At 38.6% G+C, this 27,809-nt stretch overlaps 1 protein-coding gene across 5 annotated transcripts; it reads left to right on the top strand.

Annotated features, from left to right (window-relative positions):
* Positions 1 to 226: 226 nt before the first annotated feature.
* On the top strand, positions 227 to 25,406 carry SECISBP2 (SECIS binding protein 2). 5 transcript variants are annotated; one of them, XM_064404488.1, is made up of 18 exons: positions 227 to 361; positions 1,425 to 1,570; positions 3,410 to 3,602; positions 5,577 to 5,706; positions 6,121 to 6,275; positions 6,473 to 6,560; positions 9,549 to 9,685; positions 10,210 to 10,368; positions 13,088 to 13,189; positions 14,505 to 14,624; positions 15,799 to 15,931; positions 18,417 to 18,586; positions 19,347 to 19,488; positions 19,936 to 20,065; positions 21,825 to 22,045; positions 22,764 to 22,918; positions 23,364 to 23,565; positions 24,344 to 25,406. In XM_064404488.1, the coding sequence occupies exons 1-18, from the start codon at positions 320 to 322 to the stop codon at positions 24,451 to 24,453; spliced, it is 2,535 nt and encodes an 844-aa protein (XP_064260558.1). In that variant the 5' UTR covers positions 227 to 319; the 3' UTR covers positions 24,454 to 25,406. The 5 variants fall into 5 exon arrangements, with proteins under 5 accessions (XP_064260558.1, XP_064260560.1, XP_064260559.1 ...); XM_064404490.1 differs by having other exon boundaries at positions 9,564 to 9,685; XM_064404489.1 differs by having other exon boundaries at positions 5,580 to 5,706.
* Positions 25,407 to 27,809: the final 2,403 nt, after the last annotated feature.

Here is a 27,809-nt window from a genome sequence, read left to right on the forward strand (position 1 = left end):
AGACGTCTGTCTCAAGTGCAGGTCTGTACCAGACCGGTTGGAGCAGGACTGTCCAAGTCTGAAGCAAGCACCTTCACTAAGAATTCTGCTGAGCTCTGCTTAAGTTATGCATTTTCCCGCAATGTAACCGCCGCAGTCCAGGGCGCGTGTCCCCGGTGCATGCCCGCCTTTATCCCGTGCCGTCCTTCCCCCGCACGGGGCCCGGGGGGCGCCGGCAGCGGCCCCGGCAGCGCGCGGGCGGGCGGGGCCGCGGCGTCATCGCGGCGCGCCCTGCGCCGGGCCGGGCCGGGCGGCGGGAGCGGGGCTGCGCCCCCGCGCCATGTCGGCCGAGAGGCGGCCGCGCTCGGGCCGCGGCGCCCAGGTAAGGGCGGCGGCAGCACCTGCAGTCCCCTGCACCCTCCCCGGCCCTTCCTGGCGCGGAGTCGCTCTCCGGGAGCCGCCTGGGGCCGCGGGCCGCGCCTCGGTGCCGCTCCCCGCCCCGGGGCCGCTCACCAACCTGGGCCGAGCGCTCCGGTTGTCCATTCGCTTCCCCGGGCAGGGTGATTCCCACCGCTCCTTGGATCAGCCTTTGGTTCAGGACTGGGGGAAGAGTCCTGGAAGGTCAAAACCGGGGGGCAGGGGTCGGTCAGGTTGGAGCACGGCGAGTCGCTTCCCACCGGTTGGGATGGGCAGCTCCAGACATTAACTTTCAGTGAGCTCAAGCGTGGAAACCTGTTCTCATTCAGAGTGGAGGGTCTGCTGCAAGGACAGGTGTACGTCCCAGACACTGTAAGGCTGGGTGACCAGATTCTGACCAGTAGTGGTGGTGTTATGCACATGGAGCTATGACCTAGTCAGGCGGTCTTAGTGATGAGGGCACTACAGTCGCCATTGCTCCCTGCGTGTTTTGATGACATGGCAGGAAATACTTCGAGTTCCATTTAATTGTCCTTCCATATATACATACCCAATTTAAGTCGATGGTAATTCAGAACAAATGGAAAGCTTGTCTTAATAAATTTGTGTTGTGCCAGAAACAAGAAGGCTATAAAATGAAGTGGTCATTTCAGCCTTAAAATACAGATGTGCACAAAGTCATTATTGTTACATATATACATGTTACAGAGTTTGACTAACAGTACTGTTAGTATATTTATCATCTTTAGTTTGTACTGTTCAAATATGAAGTAAGAATTCGTATATTTGCATATATATATATATATCTAAGTGACTTTACAGAGCAGTCAGATGTTTCTTTGAATGCCTTAAGTTTTATTTTCACTTTATTTCTCCATTTCCTTTTGGTGATCTTTGTTGTTTTGCATGTTTTGGTAGAAGAGAGCAAACACTTTCTGATGACAGTTAAGCTCACAAGACTTGAGTGCATTTCACTTAATAACATTAATCTCCAAATGCATGTAGCCAAAAAACGTTTTGTTTCTCAGGGCATCAAGTTGTCAGCAGAGGTCAAACCATTTGTTCCAAAGCATGCGGCGGTAACTGTGGCATGGTCAGAACCCTCAGAAGCATGTGTCTTTCCTAGGTACTTAACTACATGCTACCCATTTGTTCACGAACCATCTTTGGATAAGTATGTATATTTTCTGAATCTTATTTCTTGGGGGCTTTTAACCTTCTGGTTTTGGATGTTGAGTACTCTTAAAACGTCAAGATTCCAACATATTGTTAGTCCAACTGTACAAATGCTTCTGCATTGTCTTCATTATTTAGCTTTTTACATTTATGTTCTCTGGGTGTATACCAGGTACCTGGTCTTTCGTTCACAAGGGCTGTGTTGTTACAGGGTGTTAAGGAGAATGTGGGGTTCTGTAATGATTGGTCTGGTTTTTCTGTGATTTGGAAGGAGCTGAATCCAGTCCCTGGATGAAAGAATGGTTGTGTTGCAACCAGGCTGAGGTAGATGTAGTTGTACACAAGGAAAATGATTCTTCAAGAAGGTTTCTCATCCTGTAAAATGTTTAGTATATAGGGTGTCTCCTAGATCTCCTCTCCACAACCTGTGCATCTCCAGAAAGGCAGTTTTACTAAAAATGCTACAGGTTTCTGGAAGTTACGGGATTTTTCTGTTAGAGCCCAGGAATGGTATTTGTGGTAGACTTATAAAAGTATTTTATAAAGAGCAAACTAGAAAAAGAGCCTACATAGCAGAATAGGAAATAATTCAGTCTTGTAAGAATCCAGTGATGTTACATAATTCTCTAATAGCTTCTTAGGACCCTAAGCATTGGATTGATTATACAATTACTGCAAAGTTAATGGTGTTTCTTTAAAAATTCAGAGCAGTAGTGAACACAATCATCATAGGCCATCAGTTTATGCTACAGGAAATCTTAGTATTTGCAACCTATTTTCATTTGTACAAGAAATTTAACATTGAGGTGATTATGGCCTGTTCTCTGCATTAGAGAAAGCCCACAGCATTAGCACTGGATGAATTACTATACAAAAACCCCACAACCCAGACAACCGTAGTCTTCTGATGAGTGTTCTGCCTTATTGGGACTGAGACATAGTTGTATTTGAGTCTCATTTGGTATATTTCTTCTTTGTAAACTGATTATAAGCATTGTTTTTACTACATTCTGTCAGAATTGCAACAGGTAGTATGAAGTGTGTTATCTGAAGTCTTTTGTACCAATGGGAATGATTCTCTGTCATTCTCTACACAAAATTCTGAGGTTGGCAACTTCATGGAGCAGCTTTAAAAACTGAGTGCAACTTTCTGAAACTGAGAAATTTCTATTCTCCCTAATCAAATCTGGACTCTCATGTTTTTTCTGGACAAAGTATAGAAGGAAATTGAAAGGGAATTTTTACATTTGAAAGAAAGAGGCATGCCCCAGACATGCTGTGTTTTCATAAAATGTGATGGTTACATGCAGGTCAGTTAATTATTGTCTTATAATTCTACATTATATTTCATACATGTTTTATACTCCATAAAATGTTATACTTCCACTTTGTTATTGTCATTTTAAGACAGGTTTTAATGTTTGGGGGTTTTTTTTCAGTCAAGAATGTGATGCATGCCATGTCCTTGCACTGTGTTTTTGGTTTGTTTCACAAGAAAAAGCTTACTGAAAACAAGCATGAAGAATCTCAGTAACCTTAAACAGGCATGAGAACTACAAGTGCAAAGCAGACTAGCTTTGAAACTTGGAAATGGATGTGTGTTTAAGATACTTGCTTAACTACATTTTTTTCCAAAACAAAATTAATTGCTTTTAAAGAAGTCTGTAGCAGTAAGTAAATAATTAATTGAAATAACATGGAATAGTTTTCTTTTGAAATAGAGCTTTCTTGTTAAACAAATTCTTTCTATAAGGAATATGTTTGTCTAGGCAACAAGTAGGTGCTGAAGACTTGCCCCAGGATGACTTTCATTTCTTTCTCAATATCCATCACGTAGTGTTCTGGGAGATCCTGCCTTCCGTGAATACTCCAGCTGCTCTTACTCACCTGATGTTGTTGCAAATGTGTATCCAGTAGCTGGCTCACAGTATCAGTCTAACAACTCAACACACTATAATGGTTCAGGAATAGTCAGTGAATCTGCTGAACAGGCATATCCAGTCAGACAAGAAAGCAAAAGTCTTTCAAAGGTGAGCAAATTTGTGTTTTCTTAAAAATTAATATTAAATTCTTACTTTAAATGAATCTTTGTAAATGTTTGGTTCATATTTTTAAAGTGAATCATCACTCTTTTTTGTAGTGATCATCAATGACATTTGAAAAGGATAGTAGTGTAGTGTGCCCAGCTTCAGAATACCAAAAAGTTTGTGGAATGGTACACTTCAGATTAATACAATTTTTCAAGCAGCATTTTTGGAACATGAGGGGAAATAATTTTTTTTTTTTTTCTCAGAAAGAAGCGTCCAAAGTTGGGGGGAGGAGGTGGGGAACGCTGTTCATTTGTGAGCTGTGCTATCTTTTTTCACTCTTTGGGCTTGGGGGGAGGGGAGAAGGGGTCTTTTTTTTTTAAGCCCTGTGGCAGCTTCTGTTAACCTAACTTAAGACAGACCTGGTATCTGTAATCATCTGTTTGACTGATAAGTCAAAGACCACATCTGTTGTTGAAGGATTTCCAAGACTTGCTGCAGGTTGAAGACAGTCCTCAAGAAAGGAGAACTTGTGCTGCTGGGGAGAGGGAAGAAAGGTTCATGTTAGAAATGTAATCTTTCTTCAGTCAGGAATATACTGATGTTCTGTAAACATCTTCAGTCATTTTTGAGGATAAATTTCCTGAAACTTGCAAAATATTTTCAAACAAAAAATAGATAAACCTCTCAAAATATAAAAGAAAAAATCCCAAGTGTATTATAAACTCATTTCTCTTGGGGATTTGACATTGTGTTTCTTAGATTTGTACAACTGCTTTTGTTTCCAGCAGTTTCATCTGATCTGTTCTGCAGTCACATCTTTTTGCTGCACCTTACTCCCTAGGTAGAGATCTAAGTAACTTCACAGTGATCAAGCCTGTGTAGAGGAGTTGTAAGGACTAGGTCCTAAGCATGCTTTATTAGATATAAGGTACAAAGTCTAGACACCTAAAATTATTCATTTTCTTGCTGAGAGGAGGATCATGTGCTGAAACTGGGGAGAGGATGGGCTCAGCATTAGCACAAGTGATGTACTGTGAAAAAATGTAGTTAAGCTTCTGGGAGGAGTTCTGTGATCTTTGTAGGGGTCTTGTACTGTTTATTATAGTATTTTTGTCATTTTTCCCTGCCATCTATTCTTTTGTGAACTTCCGAGAAGTGATTTATATTTGCAGCTTTCATTAATTTGATAGTGTGTCCTAACACTTCAATAATTTGCCTTTGGAGATCAAAAAATGCCTTGTCCTCCCACCCAGGAAAACAATTTTGCTGCCAATTGTCCTCTGAATTTAGTTCAGCATCCTGCAATCAGAGTTAAGCCATTTGTCTAGGCTGGTGTGCGTAGATGCAAACCTAGTGCTTGTTCCTTGCTTGCTGATTTCTAAGCTCAGCTCTGCCAAACTGTATTTCATGGAAGAATCTTAAGATTTTCATGATTGTGTAGAACGGGTGTGTGTGTGTGTCCTTTACAGGCATTGCGTGTGTGTGTCTTCTCTAACTACTTCAGGTTTTTCGGATGTTCTGACATCCAAAAAAGTTTTAAACAGTTTGCCCATGATATGTAGTTTAGTCAAAAGATGGCATGTTTTTAAGATTTTAGCCCTGTTCTAGAAGAAACTTTGTTTTAGAAAACCAGACTGGATATTTACCAAACATTTTTAAACTATTGGAAATGCTCTGATTAATGAGATCACAAAAATGCAGTTGTCTAGAAGCATATCTATGTATCCATCTTACTTGGGCTATAATGTATGCTAAAAATGGCACAGGGAACAGGGTAGATGAAATTAAATACCATATCTCTAAATGGCTATTTCTGTTTTTATTGGTTATTTGTGGTTATGATATACTGTTTGTTTTGTATTAGCTTGATGGTCGAACTCCAGATGCAGAGAAGGTTAACTGTAACTCACGGCAAACTCGCTGGTTTTATGAAGTTTCAGTAAAACTTGCTAAATATGTCACAAATACTTGCAGCAGAGGAGATCAAAAGAAGGTGAGAAAAAACTGGACAAGAAAAGGCATGATGGAGGTGAAGCTTCTGTCAGAATTGTGAACAGGCCTTCTTTCCAGACTTCTACGTGCAGCAGAGATTCCGTGAAGCCAGGTACAAACATTTTGTTTGGTTATATGTACATGGAATAGATATGGAATGGGTGTCTGTGCAATGTGCTGTGGTTTGTGACTATGTTTCTAAATCCAGAATAGTTAAGGAAAAAGATAAGCTTTTCTATGTGACTCTCTTGAGAAGGAGTGGTGACCTGTCCTATCCTGATTGAACAAATTAATGTGAACTGATATAAAAAAATCTCTAAAACAAGCATCTGAATTTATACTTGCTTGTTAAGTCAGTGTTGTGTTTGCATGTTGATTATAATTGCTAGGTTTTTTATTTAATATGAGCTGTGCATAGCAACAGTCCTCGTGATGATTGCTGTAGTTATGTTTACTAGTGTATAAAACATACTTAGAAATGATCACAAGCAAGTTTGATTACTTAGGCTTTACATGCTTTATTTAGACAGGTTCAGTAAAGCTACAAACAAGAAGTCAACTGAAACTCCAAAACCAGAGTCTCATTCTGTACCCATATTTGAAGCTAGCATTCTGGATTTCCACAAGTCACAGAGTTTGGAAAGCAATGAGATACTGAACGTGCACCATAAAAAGACACCAGTAAGTTTGGTGGAAAGTAACACTATGTCCTTAGTCATCCTCATGTGTCTCTTCTGCTGGTTCCACTAAGACAAGCAACAAAAAGGCCAGAAAGGTCGTTATGCCCTTATCTGTAGATGGGTTGAGAATTTTTAGTTTATGGTGGTTTAGGTCAGTGATTTTAATCCTTTTATGTTACCTGACCATCTGTTTTGCAGGAAGATACTTCTGTGAAAAGCAAAGCTTCACCAAAAGCTTCAGATGAAGCAGGAGCCAATTTAACTCCCTTTTCACTTGATGGTAGGGGTAAGTTCTTCAAACAAGAATTATTTGCCTGCATTTTTAACTATTTGTATCTCAGCAGTTTGGAAAATTAAAGTGCTCTGAGGAGCTGTTGATGTGTAAAGTAAAAAAAAAAATAGGAACCAGCTCATTATAAAAGAAAAAAACCCAGAAATAGTGCTATTTCACATTCTTTGAAATGAGATGACCACTTATCACTCATTCTTGCTCATATTTCATCATCTGAGATTTTAGAACTGAAGAATGATTTAGTTTGGAAGACATTATAACTAACATTGCCAAGTCCAGCACTAAATCATGTCCTTAAATGCCAAGTCTCCACGTTTTAAATATCTCTAGGAGCAGTGAATCAAGTACTACACTGGGCTGCCCATCCAGTGCTTGATAATGCTTTTGGGAGAGGAATTTTTCCGGATGTCCAATCTGAAACCACCTTGGTAAAACTTCAGGCCATTTCCCCTTGTTCTGTCTCTTGTTACCTGGCAAAAGAGGCCATCCCCCACCTGGCTACACGCTCCGTTCAAGTGGTTGTGGAGAGTGATGAGGTCTCTTCTGAGCCTTTTCTCCAGGCTAAACACCCCCAGCTCCCCTCAGCTGCTCCTCTCTGGACTTGTTCCAGCACCTCCATCTCTGGATACATTCGAGGTGTGGCCTCAGCAGTGCCAAGTACTGATGTCCTGGCCCTGCTGCCCACATTGTTGCTGATCCAGGCCAGGATGCCATTGGACTTCTTGGCCATCTGGGTGCACTCTGGCTCGTGTTCAGCTGCTGCTCACCAGCATCCCCAGGTTCTTTTCCTCTGGGCAGCTTTCCTGCTGCCCTTCTCTAAGTCTGTAGCACTGGATGAGATTGTTGTGACAATCTGAAGGACAGAACCTATCATTTCAGCTTGCTGAACCTCGTGCAGGTGGCCTCTGCCCATCAATCCAGCCTGTCCAGATCCCTCTGCAGAGCCTTCCTACCTTCCTAACAGATAAGACTCCTGCCTGGTTTGGTGTCATCTGTGAACTTGTTGACTTGATCCTGGTCATTGATATGTTACACAGAACTGGCCCCAATACTGAACACAAGGGAAAGTGAAGAACACTATATTGAGCCCCATTTTGTTTGTTATTGATGTTCAAGGGAAAGTATTTCTGTAGTTGCCTCTCATGTTGTTTCAGGTGAGAGAAGGAACATGTTTTGTTTATTGAAAGTCTCTTTCATCATAAGCAGATTTTTTCCAAGAATAAGTTAGAGGCAGATATTTGATTAGTCTTTATATGCAGATTTGTTTTAAATAGCTGGCACCCCAGAGTTTAGTATGTACCTAAAATTTTTCTATGTCCCGTGTTATTTCTGTTAAGAGAACCGTGATGCTGAAACACCTCCCTTTTTTGTTTGTTCATTTTATTTGGGAATTTGTGAGGAGAAGAGGGGCTTTTAGGCTTTTTTTGGTTGTTGTTATTTACCTGTTGTCTGGCTGTGGGGATGAAAAGGTTTTTTTTCAAATTGATACAAGCTATCACATGGCTACTTTCATGTGAAAAGAGTTCTGTTCATCAAGACTGTCTTAGAGGCATCACATACATTAAGATTGAATTGTCTGAGTGCCTCCCACTGGATTTCTGTGCATACACAGACATGCAGCAGTCTGAACAGTTTGGTCTTTATCTTCCCAGTAACTTCAGTAAGGATTCAGAGAGGACAGATTAATCTGCTGAAATGCCTTGAAGGGCCTTCTAAAGATAAAGTTATTCCAGAACTTTTAAAGTCATCTGATAATGGGAGTTTTTGGTTAAATACTATTGTCAATTCCTATCCCTGAGAAAAAAATAGCGGTGGGTGGGTTGACCATGGCAGGCAGTCAGACTTCCACACAGTTGTTCTCTGGCTCTCCTTCGTCAGCAGGACAGGAGAAGAAAATAAGATTAAAAAGATTGTGAACCAAAATAAGGATAGGGAGATTGTTTGCTTGCCAGGCAAAACAGACTCAAATTGATGAAGATTGACAGTTTCTTGACAATTAAAATAGAGTGAGATGGTGAGAAGCAAAAACAAAACTAAAGCAAATTTCCTCCATCCCTCTCTTCTTCCTGATATCTCCTCCCTGCTGTGACACAGAGAAACGGGCCACTCTGCCACTTCCTTCTCTGCAGGGTTGCAGGGGCACAGCTGCCTCACCATGGTCTGCACCATGGGCTGCACCTCCTTCCCCTCCTTCTCATTTACCTTGCTGATTACTACAGTTTTTCTTACCATTCGGCCTTCCCACTCCTGCACGTTTTTCACTCTTTCTAAACATAGGCACCATCAGCATGGCTGATGGATCCAGCTGAGGCTGGGAGCTACTGCAAACTCCCCCTGCTACCAAAATATAGCCATCTAAACCCATTATGCTATTTTACTGTTGAAGGGAAGTTTTCGCATTCTTAGGAAAATATAGATTGTGTTTTATCTTTGCTTCATGTTAGGAATATTTACAAAATTAATTATGTTTTTCAGAATGTCTTTCAAAACACTGATACATCTTAGTGGTAGGGAGTGATGTTCTTGTACACTGAAGCACACAAGGAAGTATTCCAGCTGCTTTGTATGCCGGTAACATGAGAAAGTTTTCAGAAAGTGAAAAGTACCAATGTGGCCTTGTGCATGAAAGCTACATGACAGCTAGGAGGAATATTAAAGGAGTTTTGTATATAAACATAGCAGAATTTTCAGTATTTTGAAGGTGAGCATGGGAGTGTGGAGTTAGTATGATACAGTACAGATTTCCAAATACCAGTTAATTTTGTTTTTGTGTATAGTAATATATGCTGGGCAGTATATGGAGTAGTTAAAATTCAGGAAAGCTTGCTGCAGAAATAGAATGTATGTTTTATTCAAGTCCTTCCTCAGAAAGAATATGGATCTGCTTTATTTGGTAGGCCTTGACTAATTAATTACTGATCCTTTTTCTTTTGAGTATTTGAGGACTATTTTTGAGACAACTTGTGTTTACTTTTTTCCCAGTGTCATTTCCTGAAGCACCTGCAGATGGCTCTGCTCAGCCACATGTGTCTTGGGCCTCGGTACTTTCGCAGCCTCCAAAGAAAATTGTTTCATCACCAGCATCTGAAGGCAAAGGGAAGCAGGAGAGTGAACCAAAGGTACTTGAGAATTCTCTGCTCCCAACTAATGCCTGTCACTGTGTTTGGGTCTCTTTATTGCAATTTTTCACTTTGCCTCTCTGCAGTATCCACTTTTAAAGGGAGATGATATTGAGTCAGCTTGTTGTTACTAGAATTTTTCTTGTCATGGAAGAGAATCACAGGATATCAAAAAGACAGTGCTAGCCTAGGAATAAGAACTTGAACTTTGAGGCTGGATTTTTTTTCAAATTCCTGACCCTCAGAATAAGACATGAAAGGTGATCTTGCCTTATTTGACTTAATATTTCATAATTAAATCCCAGTAGTTCCAATACATTCTGATAACAATGCAGTATGCTGCAACTGAAGAATTCTTGCTGTAGCTGTGAATTTCTAAGAGATCTGAATTTTCCTTGTCTGCTTAATGTCCCAGGCTGGATTGATTAAGATAGTCTTTAGTAGTGTAAGGCTAGTCATTGCATATATTTTGGTAGGTGATATAGAAGAAGATTTTAAAGGTCATGCCTCGTGGTCTTTTGCAGCAGTCAGAAACAAAAAATATTGCAAGTGAAACTGAGCCTGAAGAAGGGTCAGAAAAGAAGAAAAAAAAGAAGAAAAAGAAGAAAAAACTAAAGTCACCCACTGATGTAGAAAGACCTCAAAGTGAATATAACACAGTACAGGAACCACCGAAGATTGAGGTAAACTGAAATAGTTTTTGTTGCTGTTCTTTTAAGTGTTATGAATGTACTAGAAGACAAAGTGTTAACACAGCTTCATACAAATTTAAGTTCAAATCCTATTTGTAGAGGATGTTAGTAGAGTTTTTTTTAGATTGAGATGTTTATCTGAGGTTACTGGTAGGAAACTGTTGTAGTTTTTAAATTATCACATGTTTGGTGATCACAATTTTCGAAATTAGAAATATTCTGTAGCAACTCTTTCTTGGGGTATGGGGAACAGGTATACTGGGTACTACAGTGTGCCACAGTTTTAATGATTGTGGTATTAGAGTATTAGCATTAGAGTTCTAGTTGCCTCGCAGCTGGAAGCAATTTCTGTGTAACACAGTTGACAGTGCTTACATTTCTGATTTTTAATTTCAGTTTCCTTCCAAATTCATGTAACTGTAATAGCCATGTTGGTATTTTGATGCTTTTGTGTATCAGTATTGTAAAGGCATGAGCCTCTCCCACATTGGAGGAGTGTTGCTGGTATGTGGTTGAACAGTGCTTCATTGTAGGCCTACTATTGTATAGCATGTACATGTGTTGATTTACATGTTTGATCTGCTGTACATAATACTCTGAAATGACAGCATAAAGAAGCCTTCCTGGCTGGCTTCTGTTCTGTACATTTCAGTGTGGAACATGAAGCAGAACTATGTCTAAGTGGTTTCATTATGTGGTTCCTTGTCCAGGAATGGCACAAGAAATGAGTATTAATAGACCTCTTTGTTAGAGGATAATGGGTAAACCCAAGGATCTGCTAGTTATTTTCTTCAGGAGAATATCCCCATTTTTGCTGTATGTTACCATAAACACTGTATGGTGTGAATGGGCATTCTAAACTGAAAGAGAATGGAAGTGGAAGTCATGGAAAATAGCAGAATGGTACTGGGACTGTTGAAGTCAAAATTTGAAAAAAAATTGCGTAGAACCATGGAACACGACATACACATTGTATTGAAATCTTTGATGTGGATGCAGCATCTGTTGTGGCAGTGGGGAAAAGCTTTCTCACCCTCCTGGTTTGCTGGGAATGCTTGTCTCCTCATCAGTCTGAAAAATGGCTGAGATGCTTGTATGATGCTCTTGAAATAATGAACCATGAAGAGATGACACACATGGAGCTTCTGTGCACCCAGGAGGTTTGAGAAGGTTCTGTTTATGTGCAACAGCTCAACAGAGCCATATTGGATTGCTCTCTAGTTTTATATAGGTCAGTCATTTATAGACATGGCTGATAAGTGTAAATGGATACATCTGGAGAAAACCAATCCTGTCGTTTCATACACATTGGTGGGTCCTGACCTCAGTATCTTCCTTGAGTTAAATATTGAAGTAGCTATTGATAATCAGGTCAGTGCTAGTAGTACTGGTCAGAGTAAATGGTGCTGGGAATTACTAGGTAAATAAAAAGGAAAATGGATTATGACAGAATTTCAGGGCATGTCTGATCTAAATATAGTGTAGATTTTGTTTTCTTATGTTGCCCCCACTCCCTAAAAAATACACATATTTGAGCTAAAACAGACAAAAGGCTCCAAAAATAATCAAAGGTATGAAGCAATTTCTATGGGAGGCAAGGGTGAACAAAATTAGGACTTCTCAGTATGTACAAGAGATGCCTAAATGGCAATATAGCAGTGGAAAGAAAATAAAAAGGAAGTTACTTGACCTTTCCCCTAGTGTTTGATGTTCTTACAGATGGTAAGAACAAATACAGGGAGGTGTAACCTCTTACTGAGTGCTACATTTTAATTATTCAGTTTGCTACTGAATGTTGCAAATGTCAGAAATCGATTTGCATTTCAGAAGCAATTGAACAGACTTACTTAAATCTTCTAAGCTGAAAAGAGTGTACTTGTGAAATATTTTGTCACTTCCATGCAGTTGCTTTTTGGCTTACTTGCAAGTTTCTTTAACGTTATTTCATTTCTTGAAGTGTGTCACTCCTTGTGCTAGAGCTTCCTAGCTTGGGGATAAAGCTTCCTAGCTTCAGGCTGGAAAAAGTCTTAGTGTGTTCAGTGGTACTGTATCACAGCTAAAAAGGCCTCTCAGAAAATGGTAGGAGAAGCAAAAGCCTAGCTGATGGATTGGGATGACTGTGATGGAGGCAGTGGGTATAGGGCGGCGAGTATAGGCCAAACTTCAGCCTGTCTGCCCTTGATAATCCAGATTCTGCACAATGGATCCTCTGCTAATAAAACTTCCTCTTGTGTGTAAGCCATAATCATTTGAGTAATTTCTGTGTTTATTTCGTATTTCGTACTCTAGTACATACTGCCTGTTCAGCTCTTCACTACTCACATGTTTAAGACAGAATTGCACAGCTGGCAACTGTACTGGAAGAAGAGAGAAGTTGTTTGAAAGGCTTTAAAATGAGATGAAAAACACTCCTTTAGGAGCTGTTTACCTCTAATGATTTCTATCAACTGACAACCACAACAAGCTGCTTTTGGAAGCATTTCTATTACAAGCTGTTTCTGCCCTGAATTAGCTGCTGCATAGAAGATTTAACCATTGTTGTACTTGTCATAGTTGGTGGCACTACCCTGGCTTCTGAATTTTTCTACAGTGAAACAAATTATGATAAATGTTTGATAAGCAGGGAGAAAATTGTTGGAGTGTAGGAAAAAGTTTTGAAAATACAGACTTGATTTTTCTTATAAAATCATCATCTGATTTATTTGTTTAGGATGTTGAGGAGTTTCCTCATCTGGCAGCTGCTTCTGATAGGAGAAACAGGGTAGGACCTCAGAAACCATCCTTTACATCTGCAGTCAGAAAGCAGTCTGAAGTAAGTAATCTTGTGACATTATGTGAATCAAATGTCAATTATGAATCCAAGTTTTTTGGGTTTTTTGAGTTTTTTTTTACATGAGTGAAATAAATCTCAAAAATTAATTTGGGACTGCATTCAGTATGCAAATGAATCCTAAGCATAAATGACAAGGATTGAAAATGTGATTGTTGTGTCAAAGGAAGTAGCATAAATAATAATGGTAAAATTCCAGGTTTCAGTTGCTTTGAAATGAGTTTTGCTACTAAAAATTTTGGTCCTTGTCTTTATTTCCCTGTGAATTTTTGTGGTTTAAAAAACCCAAAACACAAGAAAACAAAACCGTTGCTTGCTTTGTTTGAAGCAGTAAATAGCTTTGACAAGCAGTGAGTAGCAAAAGGCACAGCAGTTGCTTAAAAAAGATTTATTCCAAAAAAAGGTGGTGTACGCACATGCAGCTCCTTAGATGAAAGCAACCCCTTAGCTTTGTAGATGTAAGTGGGATATAACCCCTCAAAGCTTACATAAACTTTAGAGATGTGATCATTAGGCCGTTCATATGCCTGTAATAAATACTTGAAAATGAAGCTGCTTTGCTAATTTCTTCTTCCAGATCGGAAAAGAAAAGCCCCATGAATGTGATTTAGTGGTATGGCAGCCAATAAATGGTCACCCTTCTAGAAGGCCACGTATGGTCTTCCCAAAGCCTTATCTTTTCCAGGCTGAACAGCCTCAGCTCTCTGCACCTTTTATCATAAGAGAGGTGTTCCAGCCCTCTGATCATTTCTGTGGCCCTCCTCTGGCCCTGCTGTAGCTGGGGATCCCAAAACTGGATACAGTACTCCAGGTAGGGGCACAGAAGAGCAGAGGGGGAGGATTACTCCTCTCAATGGGCCACACTTCTTTATACACACCCCAGGACACGTTTGGCTTTCTGGGCTGGCAGTGCCCATGGCTGGGTCATGTCCAGCCTCTCAGCCACCAGCACCCCAAGTCCTTCTCACAGGGCTGCTCTTCATCTCCTCATCCCCAGTCTGTGTTGATACTGGGGGTTGCCTCAATGCAGGTGCAGCACCTTGTACTTGGCCTTGCTGAACTTCATGGGTTTCACACAGGCACACACCTCAAGCCTGTCAAGAATGCCATCCATCATTCTGCATGGCATCCCTTCCCTGAAGGAATTCCCTCAAGCCTACTCGGCTTGGTGTTCATTCACAGACATGCTGAAGGTGCACTTGGTTTGAATTTAATATCATCATCACCCTTTTTCATGTGTCTTGTTTTTATATATCTTTCTGTCCTCCCTGTCACCTTTTGTCTTTAAATTCCTAAGATCCATCTCTCTGAAGAGCCTTGTGATAGTCAGTCTCCCTCTCTGGATGAAACTCCCAAGGTGGATGGACTGCCAGGGAAACAAGCTTCATCTTCTGCATTAGAAAGAAAGAAAACTCAAGTAAGTGAATTCATGTTGAAGAGAAATTCACAACTCAAAATAGACAAAGGAAATGAGCCTATTTAAATATAAGACTAAGTCCATGCTCATCTGGGATTCTGCATTCATACTTTGAGATAAGTGACATGGTCAGCCTTCTAATCTCTAATTAGAAGCAATCACTGTTATTAATTGCCAGCCTCCAGGGTTTGATACAGTGTTTAAGGAAAAATACAAATTTCTCATTAATATCTGTGGGTTTCAGATATCAGGAAATCTTTCAGATCTTTCAGATATCTTTCACCTGTTTTACTTGATCATGGCATAAATCTGATTGTTGTAAGGAACTGGGAACCTCCTAAAAGTGGTTCTGACAGAACAGGGAGGTAAGAAGATCCTCTTATCTTAAGGCAAGGAGGAGAAATACAGAGAAACAAGTAAGGTCAGGAAGTAGTTTCCTGTTGGTGACTAGGTTCTGGCAAGCTCTGATCCCAGGTGAGATCTCAGCTGAAGACTGAGGAGGTCATGTTCTGTAACATGTAATTAAGAAATTAAAATGAATTGATTCCCCAGATAAGACTTCTAAAAGTGTCAAATCTGGCAGTCATTTCCTTTGCATGTTTTCCTGTGGTAGTTTGTTCATAGTCTTCACCACACTATTCATTTTTAGTCCTTTTTTTTCTGCTTTATTAAATACGGATCATGGCTTTTGCCTTCTCTTCAAAGCAGAGAGAAAGATGAGTGCTTATGAGGAGCTGCAAAGATTATGACCTTTCTTTTTAGTGAAATATTGGAGATATGATTTGTGTGTGTTGCAGTCATATACTCTGGAAGAATCACAGTAGTTTTTCTATACTTTTAAGAAAACTTTAAATTTTGATGTGCCTTTTATCTCTTTCAAAGATAGATGACAGTGTGACCAAAGTGGGACCCTGACATAAAGGCCTTCCTTTATTGAAGACTTCTTACTTTTATGCTTTGTTGCAGTAGCATGTTTAAAAGTTACCTGAACTGTTTCTGATTTTTAAATATTTTTTGACATTAAAGTTGATGTTTATTTGAAGGTCACTGAGTGACATTAAAGAGAAGAAGTATTGTGGATAAAGATGTTAAAAGAGTATATTATACTGTAAAAAAGAATGGTCTTTACAGTCTGAAGTGGAGGGCATTGCTAACTGGTGCTGAACTTTTTCAGGAAACATCCAGGAGCAGTGGTAAGAAGAGTCAAATTCCAGTGCAGTTGGATTTGGGTGGCATGCTTGCAGTCTTGGAGCAGAAGCAGCAAACAGAGAAGTCAAAACAGTCTCCTAAACCTGTGGTATTTTCAGGTATTGGTTACTATGAAATTTCCTTTGTTTTACCTGAAGATGTTTTTAAGTATTCAGACATTAAATGTAGTCTGATTTCTGATCTGTAGTGATCTCTATACAGGCAAGAGCACAGTTCACCAGATACAAGAGAAAATGAAGGTTCTTTTAAAAGAAAATTAAAAAGCATGACAGTCTGAATTGTTTGATAGAAGACTTAGGGAAAGAAATATCTTAAGGACACTGATTTGTGCCTTGTATAAATAGCAGGCATGATTGAAATGTTGCTTTGACAGAAATACCAATGTTTGTGTAGGTTTTTGCTCTCTCTTATGTATGTGTGTTACTGAACACACATTTCTGAACAGGCAGGAAGGGTCTATACAGTAACAAAAGCTTTCTTAAATATCCACTGATGGTAGAAATTATGGAGCTGAGGCTTGATTGAAAAAACTCCTTTACAAGCACTGTTGTTGTATGAGAGTCAGGCAGCCCAAACCAAAGGATGAGTTCTGATATACCTCTTAATTGTGAAATACTTTATGTTAACAAAATGCTAGGTTTTGTTAATGGAAAGGGTCTTTCAGTCCTTTATGATGTATAACTAGGAAGCAGAAAAAAATAGCTCGTTGCCTTTCTTATTATAGGTCAAAATTAATCTTCATTATGCTGGTGTAGTATATTTTGCAAAAGGAACCACGATATTTGGTAGCATTCAGTAAAATTTCTCTTATTTCAGCAAAGATTTTTTTTAGTAATTATTTCAGAAAGAGACCTAACCACAAGAGATTTCATCTCACAATACTCAATGTGATAGCTGAGCTTTTAAATACGAAGCTCAAGATGCTAAGCATCAGTGAGATCAGCTTCACTATGTTGAGGGAACTTATGAGATGCTTTTTAAAGTTATTTTTTTCAGTTGATCTCCTTTTATTTTCATTTGGGTCAATCAGACTTAATGCTGCAGAGGTACTAATTACCAGTTTTGTTTCTATAAAACTACACAGTGCCTGGATTGATGAGTAATGGTGGGCCACAAAGGTATGGGTCAAAATACCTGTTTTCTAATACTGTTTCCTGTGCCTGAATCTGCTGCAGAAGAGAAATTGATGTGTCATGTTTGTATCCTGGAAGCATAAGGCAGATGTCACTTTAGCTTTATACTGTTTTAAGGTTCAGTACACCATTGGTTTGTTGTGTACCAAAGTACAGCTTCAGTTTGCAAAGTGGCATCATGCTGACCTCTGTTACTGAGGACAGTGAGCAAGAATGGAAAGGACTGTGACCACGGACAGTTGTTTTTATTCCAGTTACTACTTCACATTATAGATAATACTGGTAAAGTCATCAAGTTTAGGAACGGGAAAACTGTGAACTTGAAATGGTGATGTACGCATTAAGGAAATATGTATCTGCAGGGTGTATGCTTATTAATTGCTGCAAATCCAGCTTCAACTTTTGTAGCCACCTATGCTGCACATTCTTGGCAGTGTTCTCAGTTTGCCTTTGATACACAGAGCCGCAAAAGGAATATCAGTGTGGCAGTTTATGATGCAGACTGTTTACGGTAAGAGTACTGCATGTGATGTGGGAGGATCTGCATATAAATGCTGTGGAAGCAGTAAATGAAGATGGCTTAAGACAAACTGCCAGAATATTTTCGTGTGTTTAGAGGAGAGAGGTTGCATGAGTCACAGAGGGAAGTGTCAAGCTGGTTCCACTGGTACTTACTTAGTCATCCTCTCCATTGACTTGCTAATGTGAACTGCTTTATATTGCAGGTAACTGAAGTTTGACAAAGTGCCCTACAGGATACAGCAGTTCCTACTGATAGTGAGGGAGAGTAGTTTATTTGGTATGAGGTCCTGGTGTGGAAGATCCAGGTTTAGTCATTTGTCCAGTCATTTAAAGCTCCTGTGCTCTAAAACCCTCTGAAAAAATGCCAGTAAAGTGGACATCTTCAGCTAGCTTTGCCAGTTAAGCAAAAGAGACTTAGCTGTAGCTTTGCATTACTCATGACCCATTTGCAAGTGAATTATACTAGCTTCCTTTAGGTGTAACAAATGGTAGGCGTAAATGCTTACGTTTATTTACAGCAAGTAAATCTAAAGTCTGTAATACTGCTACTCCAGTATTTATCTTAACCCAGTACAGAATCTGTGGAGGAGGAAGTGCCACCACCATGAAATACAGAAATTCCTGAAAGTTTACCAGGCTGGCATGGCATGGTGTTGAAGGTAGCTTGGACTGCAGTGTTTGGTCAAATTCTGCTTTTGAGACAGAGGTTGTGATTCCAGGGTGTAATAGAAGTAGGGGACACAGCAGTCTTTTATAAGGACTGTCTTTTAAGAATAACATAGTTCAATGATACAGGATTGCCTGTAAATATTCTTAATAGCAACACAACACAATTTTCATATGTGTATACCAGTCTTAAACTTGAAATTGTATTCTAGTTCGGGTATTAATTTTAGTTGTCTGATGCAAATTTCTTCTTAAACCTCAGTTGGTGGTGCAGTACCATTGCCATCTAAAGACCCTGCTACCGCCGCAAGAAGTCACCGTTTAAACCAAGGAAAGATGCCTCATAATCCCTTGGATTCCAGCGCTCCTTTGGTAAAGAAAGGGAAACAGAGAGAAGTACCTAAAGCAAAGAGACCAACACCTCTTAAAAAGGTCCTCTTTTTTTTACCTTAAATAGTAAAACTATAGGATCATATATTACTCTGGAAGTCTGTTAAGCCCTCTCATATGGAGGTCTGCATCTCAGTGTCCACTTGTCTAAATTCAGTTTAAGCTTTGCTTGATTTCAAAGAGGGTAGGGGTAGAAGAGGGTAATCTTGCTAAATGGCATATTCAAATTCCTAAAAAATACACTTTCTCCATTGAATCAATTGGTAGATGATCAAATGGTACTACAAAAGTGTCCACACATCGTAAGTACAGGAAGACATGCAAAGAAATATTACTTGGTTTGGTAAAGGTGACCTTATTTGCAGGACTGGGGAAAATGGATCAAACAGAGGTCATATTTACTGTTTTTGTGCTCTTCCAAGCCATAACTCCAGGTGATTCTGCAGCAACAGGTGTTAGGTTCAACTGGAGAGGTCTGTTGTATCTTCCCTCTTTGCCCGTTCATTCTGCTTCCTGTCACACCTCCTATACAGAGGATTTCTTTAGTTCTGTCCTTGTAGTTTATCCCTAGTAAATATTTTCTCCACTCATATACTGGTAATCAAGATTAAAGCCCTTTCCTATGTAAATGTAGGAATTATCTTTCCCTTCTTTTTATGTGCAAATAGAAAGTAAAGGTTGTAAACTTCAGATGCTAGTGCTGAACCTCTTTATAAATGGTTTTGGTGTAAATATGTGGTAAGAGTAATGCTTTGTTATCTGCTTGACATTAAATTGGTTTGGTTTTGATACATATTTTTAGATTATTCTGAAAGAAAGAGAACAAAGAAAACAGCAGCACCTGTTAGAACAGAAAGCAGCAGAACCGAAAGATGAAGATAACATTTGTCAGACAGAAGGAAATGTTACTGAAAGCGCAGCACTTCCACAGGATAGTCAAGCAGGTATCTTTTGAGGGAACCTGTAATAGAGTATGTAGCTGGAAATTTGAGCACATTTAGTACTTCAGAAAACAAGTAATAAATACTGCTAAATGAAGGGTGGAACCTCAGAGTTTTGTGAGATTCACCTCAGGCTTATCTTGACTGTAAAGTGGGCCAAAGCTGGAAGTCAGTAATGGGGATTCTGATTACTGTTCCACTCTTCTCTGCCTGGTGGTTTTATGGTATCTTGTAAGGAGAGTTCCCGCCTACCTCTGGCAATTAATGAGGTTTGAAATGAGAAAAAAAACCCTATGAGATTAAAAAAAAAGTTATACCTCTTTCCCTATTACCACAGACTGTTCTAATACTATAGTAGTGACTCTTCCATACAAATGCTTGACAGATTAATCTCTTCACAAGGCTTTTTGGGCTGGCTTTTCAATAAAAATATCTTGGTTTACATTATAGCTGCTGTGGTAACGAAAGTTGCTGAAGGGTTTCCGGAGCACACGGGGATCAAAGAATCTAAAGAAGGTTCTGTGACTACAAAGCAGCTAACTGCCACTCTTCCAAAAATCCACAGCAGGAATTTTAGAGAGTAAGTATTGATTGTATTTATTGATGGCTTACTTTGCACAGTACCACCAATATGGCATTTTTCAAACAAGGTTTGAAAACAGTTACAATCTCTGCAAAACTTAAATGAAGTTTAGACTGAAGGCTCTAATTTTTTTTTTTCTGTAAGCTGGCATACAAAGAAATTATGAACTTAGTGTGTTTTGTGATTCTCACTTGAAAATGCTTATTCCTTGAAGGAAACTTTAACCCCAAATTCGCTAGAAGCTAAGGAAAGAAAAGAAGCTGCTGTTAAAATATAAGTACTTTATATTAAATAGCAGGGTAACAGCTCAAATAAGGTGTGCTACTTTATTTCTAAAATAGTATTTTTAGTAGTAGTTTGGTTTTCTACTGCCAGACCAAACAGCAAAAATGTAAAGAAACAACATGACATTTTATGGTGAGGCTGGGCAAAGAAATAAAGGTAATACTTAAGAGTTATGATGTGCAGCTTCAGTTAAATGTTTAAGATGATGTGTATACACATTTCCTTATGAAAAAGATATAGTCATTGCTATATGTGAAGAGGTCGGAGATCCAGTCATGAGAGCTTGAAACAGCTTCTTGAGGAAAGCAGTGTCTTAATTTTCAGTTCCCTGCCCATAAAGCAAATCCACCACTGGTGGTTTTTCTGCAGTTCATGTCATAGTAATGGTTAATAGTGATGCAACCATTCCTGCTGTGTTAATTCTTAATTTAACTTCTAATTCCAATAAAAATTGCTTCATTTGTATCTATGTAACAGGGTTTTTTTTATGTTTTACTGAGAGCACAGTTTGGGTTGAATATGTGAAGGACAACTCAGTTTACAGCATGCAGAGCATTCAGCAAAGCTTATTTTCTTTAGATCAGGTTTTTTAGTGTTGCAGTAGATCTGTCTTCAAGACTTAGTGAAACCAATAAGAAATAGTAAGTAAAAATTCTGGTAACCTAAATAAAATTGGGAAATAATTGTATCTCTATGATTCAAGATAGATGTTGTGATCTCTTCCCTTTATCTTATGTGAATTTGCCACTGGCAAATCTTTCTGTTGACAGTGCTGTTGATATATCTTTAGGTTTTCTCTTTGATACCCTTCTTCACCAGAAAATTCTTTGTGTAAAAGTGAGGTGGGGTGAAATAATTTTTAACTCTGATCTTCCCCAGAGTGTACTAGGAGGGTGAATTACATTGTTTTGTATCCTTCCCTTATGAACACCACAAAGCCATAGTCAGATAAGTGAGAAAGGATGACAGACATGAATGTAGCGAGGAAGAATGTGATCCAGTTTTCTGTGTTTGGTACACATAGCCTTGAACTTACAGAAATAAGTTAGAATTTTGTACTTTGGTTGCTGTACTTTATATATATCATTTATATATGTCACAATAAATGCCCTCAGAAAAATGCTTCAGTAGAAAAACATATATGAACGTACCTATTTCTTGGAATGAAATATATATGTATATATAAATACAGATAGATAGGTTTATTGTACACGTATATATGTATTTTTAATATCGTTTGATGAGGAAGCCAGGTAACACGAGGAACAAAACTTTTTCCTGTCAAGTTTTCAGACACTAAAAAGAAGTAAATTTTTGGTTTTGATTATACAAGTGTGTTTGGAGAGGACACAGAAAAAAATACAAAGACATAGAATAGAATTTTAAAAGTATATTTAATGTATTACATATTTAAATGTTACATATTTGTAATTTTAGTGAATCTAACCATTTGATTGCTCTTTTCTTCCAGTTACTGCAGCCAGGTACTTAGTAAAGAAGTTGACAGTTGTGTGACAGATCTGTTAAAAGAACTGGTTCGTTTCCAGGATCGCTTGTATCAGAAAGACCCAGTAAAGGCCAAGATAAAACGCAGGCTTGTTATGGGTCTTAGAGAAGTTCTGAAACATCTGAAGCTGAAAAAACTGAAGTGTGTAATCATCTCTCCTAACTGTGAAAAGATCCAGTCCAAGGGTAAATAAGTTCCTAACAAAAAAAAAAAGTTTAATAAAAGAAATGCAAAAAAGGAGATTCAGTGTATTGACAGCAATATTATTATTACTGGAGGAATTTATTTGAATATCCTTTGAAAGCCAGCCATATAAAGTTGCCTTGCTCAGATAGTTTACTGCTGTGCAGCTGAACTGTGAGCTGAGTCAAGACTATCTGGGGTGGGAAAAGTTACCTGAGATTAGGATCTTTAGTTACTGATTTGCTGTGCTGCTGCACAAAAAATTGCACTGCACAGCTGAGACAATCTAAAGGCTGCTGATGCCAGCTCCGCCATGACAGGGAATCCCACTGTATCAATCTCTTTCAGAACACAGACTGACAATAAATCACTAGTGATAGTTTCCTAAAAGTTGTCATTATTAGCATTAATTTATTGTAATTGTTGTAATTATTGTCATTTAAATAATTCTTCAGCAGCTGGGTCTTTTTTAATACTAGATTAGACTGTACTACATATATAGTAAAATATGGAATAGAAACAGTCTAAAATTAATGCTAACTAAGAAAAAAATGCCAAGTTGTTCTTTAAAAATGGATATTCAACATTGCTATTGTGATTTCTGTTTTTCTCCTATGAGGTGTCATTTCAGAATGCACCCGTAGTCTTGGGATTTTTTTGCCATGTGTTAACAGTATAGTTCTTTAGCTCCAATCAGCCTAATTGTGTTGTCTGATCCAGGTGGGCTGGACGAGACCCTACACAACATTATTGACTGTGCCTGTGAGCAGAACATCCCGTTTGTTTTTGCCCTTAATCGCAAGGCCCTGGGCCGCTGTGTGAACAAAGCAGTGCCTGTGAGTGTGGTGGGGATTTTCAGTTATGATGGGGCTCAGGTAAGCTGACATGAGTCACTTCATGTGTTTGTTCAAAAAGCTTCACTTTATACTTGGAAGAGGAGATGAAAATACTGTGGTTCTAAAGGGGTTTTTTGCTTGTTTTGCCTTTGCAGACTAAGACTCTTCATCACAGGTCATATATGTAGCTTATATGAAAAACTGATTTTACAAGTACAGGCAGTCAGCATTGTTAAAAAAAAATTACTCTTGCCATCTTTTCCTGATATCCTCTTTATCTCCCTCAATGGTTTTTTTTCGAGAGAACTGCTGGTTTTATAAATGCTGATAAATGCTGTGTCTTTCATGTCTTCATACATACCAAGCTGCTCAACCTTTATACATGAACCTACACATTAGAAAAAGGAATACTCATTAGATTTTCAAGACGTTAAAACTTACTGCATGATTTAAACTCTTGTGCTTTATATTGCCATTTTCACAGGATCATTTTCATAGAATGGTACAGCTGACAACAGAGGCTAGGAAGGCCTACAAAGATATGATAGCAGCTTTAGAGGAAGAAGCTAAAGCAGGACTAAGAGAAACCCAACTCAGCATCTTAACGCCTGAATCTGAAAAAAATGGCTTGTTAGAAACTTGTAAAACATCTACCAAGGACTCAGATGAGGATGTACCAAATTACAGTAAGTATTTACTGACTTGCATTTTGTTCCATTTTCATTCATAGTGCTCATCACTTCTGTGATTTTCACTGAAACAAATGACATCTGCTGTAGTCATTAGTAAGGAGAGAAGCTGGAGGTGAATTCTTGGGGTTTTTTATATATCTGAAGTCAGTTTTTACTGAGGAAGTATTAAAGAAAGTTCCTCCCTGAAATCCACAAATGGCAGGCAGTACGCATTACTTTGCTCAAGGAGGCTTAGCAGAGCTCCTAATCATATTTCTATTTGTTTAAAAAATCCTTTTAAGATTAATTGTGGATGTTCATACTCTATGACTATGGTAGACTAATTTTTGTATTGAAGCCTATTTGCAATGTATCTTCCTGTCCACAAGCACTTGTTAGTAAAAACTTTTTCCTCCAGCTCTGTAAGAACAGCATTGTCTGTTGACATCTTGTTCTGTCAACAGACAATGCAATGTACTGCAGATAGAAAGTTTTAAAAACTTACTGGTTTTTTTAAAATTGGAACCACCCTCAGTGTTAGCATTACTTGAGTAGTGAGGAGCTCAGTGGACCCCATCACTCTTAAATTATTTTTTGTGTGTTATCTGATGTTGCATAACGTAAATGTCAGCATGCCTGTGTGTCAGGTGACTTCAGCACTTATTCTGAACAGGAAGTAAAAAATTAGAGTTGACTTCTCATTTTAAGTTTTTTCTCAATTATTATATGGTAACATGTTGGTTGTCGTTTTTTCTTTTTTTTTTTTTTTTTTTCTTTTCCCAATATTCCCTAGTTAAAGTCTGGAAGAGAAAACTTGAAGAAGAATATAACGCATACGCACTAGAATTGGAAAAGAGTGCAACTGCTGACATGGCGATACTGAATTTGGAAGACCATCAGTAAATCCCAATCCAGCTCTATTGGGGCTTTCATTTTTTTTCTGTTAGATCCCTAGGAAGGAGGTAGCAAAAATAACATAATCTAAAGAAAGACCTGAAGTTAGCTAAGCAAACTGTTCTGAATACCTTAAAGCAAAATATACACTGGAGCACATGAGGCACTGGTTAATGTTTTTATGTTCTGTGTGTTTCTCTGATTATTATAGCACATGACAACATCAAATTGTTGTAGCCCCAAACCACTTGTACTGGCTTGGCATACTTTAATGATTTTATGGCATTGATTTCTTGGGGTAGAATATACCAAAAAGAATCTGAAACGAAAATAATTTTCTTCTGGAAGAGATTCCTTGAGTCAGAAGGGACTAAAGGAGAGTTGCCCTTAATTTTTAACTCCTGTGTAAAAACCTTCAGCTGTTGTTTGATAGTGGGTTTGTTCTTAGCTTTTTTTCCTAAATAAGCCTGCTCAGAAGGGCAGGCTGCTGTCAATGTCACTTTATTCTAGTCAGCAACAAATTAATTTGAGGCAGTAGCTTGATTTAAACTAATTAAGGAAGGCCACAATGAAAAAGTTCCTAGTTAGCTCTTCTGTGTTGTTCTTTGGGGATCATACATCAGGTGTGAAGGAGATAGCACAGACTACAAGAGTCTGAAACTCCTGAAGTGAATGTGCTCTGTTTAGACTTTTTATAAATTTGATGTTTCTATTGCTACTGAGAGTAGTTTATCATACATCCTGCTTTGAAGTTAAAGGATATTGCAGGACAGCAAATGTGCTAGCCTGCTTATCTGTACTTTCTCCTTGCTGAGACTCCTCATTCCTTCAGTTTGGGGTTGTGTTGGTATATACATCTGTGAGTTTTTGAGCAATCCCAGTTTGTATCTAAATAGAAAAAATTTATATCTTATGAGAAATGAAGTTTGTATCCTAGAGGAAATAAAATTTTAAAAACAAAATGCGCTTATAGTAGTGGTGGAGCACCTTAGTGGGAATGGCCTATATACACACTGTTTTTTGAGGACAAGCCTAAAGAAAGTAATTGAATGGATGCACGTGTAACTTGTGTCAGCTTTTCTGAAAGATGATACAGATGCCACATGCTGCTCAGCATCTCAGGTGTTTCTGCAAGCGCTTCACCATACTGAACACTTGTAGTGCAATACTTTGGAAAGTAGCTGCCTTGTGATGATAGAAGTGATATGAAAAACTTCAAATAATTTTGAAATGCAAACAATTTTGTAGACTATACATTGTATAAAATCTGTTACAATATATTGATTCTATAAAGAATGCTTGTGACTTAAGTAAGCTCAACTTGTGGGAATGTAGTGATACTTGAAATGTCACTTTTGGGAAAGAACGTTGACAAGAGGAGCCAGCCTTATGCTGAAATGCACTAGTTATGATGATGATCTTTTTTGTATTAGTTCCTTCTAATCTGAAATGGAAATTGGGGGTGAAAGGTCCCAGTGGCAAAACATGCTTTTGGCCAGCATATACCATGCAAAGGTAAGTTGTGATTTATTAACTTGTACCTGTGCCACTTGGATACACATCTAAAATTCTGGAACTGATAAATGCAGTCATTGCATGGAATGAGGATCAGTTGGTAAAGAAGTTTGGTTTTGACCATGTTTTCTATTTTGTCTTACTCTAGAAGAGCATAAAACTTCAGAAGCATTACAGGTTGTTCACAATCCTAGGGACTTATTTCAAATTCTTAGAGAATATAAAAAAAAAATTACTATAAGGTGTCACAACCATGGTTACTAATGCTGGTACACAGATTTTTTTTTTTTTTTTTTTTTTTTTTCCTCCCCATAAGACTGAACTAAAAAGAAAATGTGGGAGCAAAGCTTTCTATATCATGCATAACCCTGACCCCTGTCTTACTTTATATTCCTACCCAGCTCCACAGAGTTAAACTCTGGAGCACAGAACTACGTGTGCTCCAAATTGGTTGAACAAATGGAGGAGAAACAATTCAAGAAAAATCTATTTATAGTTGTCCTGAAAGAAAAAAATATTATGAGAACAAATGAGAAAAAAATTATCTCTGGTGGTGTTAGAAGTCTGCATCAGCATCCTATGTGAAAAACAGGGAAAATGGTTAAGAAAAGTAGGAAAAAAATGAGTTTTCACCCTGCATGTGTGACAAGGTGGTCAGATAGTGGACAAAAAAAAAGGGGGATCATTCAGATCTTAACATGAGGAGACTGCTTTCTTTAATGTCGGAAACACTCTAATTTAAATCTTGCCAGTTAGGAGAGAAATTAGGGATGAGTATGAAGCTTTCTGATACTCTCAAAGCACCTCTCTGCCTGGGCTGGTTGGTTATTTGGGAGCATCTTTCTTGCTTCCAGATTGTTGAAATCCATTGAGCAGATAATAGAAAAAATTTAATTTATACATCAGACTTTGGTTTCCTAGATGCAGAAGGACGAAACTCTGAGCAGTAATGTAGTAGAACACTTTTACTGTGGATGGTGTAGGTCCTCACATTTTCAGTCTGATCATCACACTTGATCTTCATAAGGAATGGTCTTTTGAGTTCATTCAGCACAGAATTTTTAACCTACATTATCTCAAATATAGAAGAAGAATTTGCGAAAACCAAAGTCTTCTTTCATACTTCATAATCTATCTGTATTTTAAGCATTAGTCAGAACTTCTTTATTTGGTATAGAAACTTTATTACTGTCATGGTTTAAGTCCAGCCAGCAACCAAGTACCACCCAGCCTCTCACAGTTGGAGAAAATAGGAAGGGTAAAAGCCCTTGAATAAGAAAAACAATTGAATAGGAAAAGCAAAAGCCATGCAGACAGGCAAAGCAAAACAATTCATTCAGTTCTTCCCATGGGCAGGCAGGTGTTCATCCATTTCCAGGAAAGCAGGGCCCATCACACACAATGGTTACTTGGGAACACAAATTACGTCCCTCCATACATGCCCCTCTGACTTTATGTACTGAGCATGATGCCACATAGTCTGGAATATCCCTTTGGTCAGTTGGGGTCACCTGTCCTGGCTGTGTCTCCCCCCAACCTCCCACACACCCCCAATGTCCTTGCCAGCATGGCAGTGCAAAAAGCAGAAAAGGCCTTGGCTCTGTGCACGCCCCGCTCAGCAACAACAAAAACATCTCTCCATTATCAACCCTGTGTTCAGCACAAATCCAAAACAGTCTCATACCAACCACTGTGAAGAAAACTAACTTAAGCCCAGCACAATCACCAAAGGAAATATGTTTGAACAAATGAGCGTGCTGACACTAGAAAGGAATACCCTTAGTTGCCAGTGTTTTGAAGAGCAAACAGTAAAAGAAAAATAAGTGTACAAGTTTAAATGCCTTTTTAAT

The sequence above is a fragment of the Passer domesticus genome, chromosome Z, assembly GCF_036417665.1.
Source record: "Passer domesticus isolate bPasDom1 chromosome Z, bPasDom1.hap1, whole genome shotgun sequence".
NCBI lineage: Eukaryota > Metazoa > Chordata > Aves > Passeriformes > Passeridae > Passer > Passer domesticus.

Coding starts and splice junctions, on each gene's coding strand:
- SECISBP2 (XM_064404488.1), top strand. CDS start 320: ATGTCGGCCGAGAGGCGGCCGCGCTCGGGCCGCGGCGCCCAG. Junction 10,369..13,087: donor AGGAACCACCGAAGATTGAG/GTAAACTGAAAT, acceptor TTATTTGTTTAG/GATGTTGAGGAGTTTCCTCA. Junction 19,489..19,935: donor TCCACAGGATAGTCAAGCAG/GTATCTTTTGAG, acceptor TTTACATTATAG/CTGCTGTGGTAACGAAAGTT.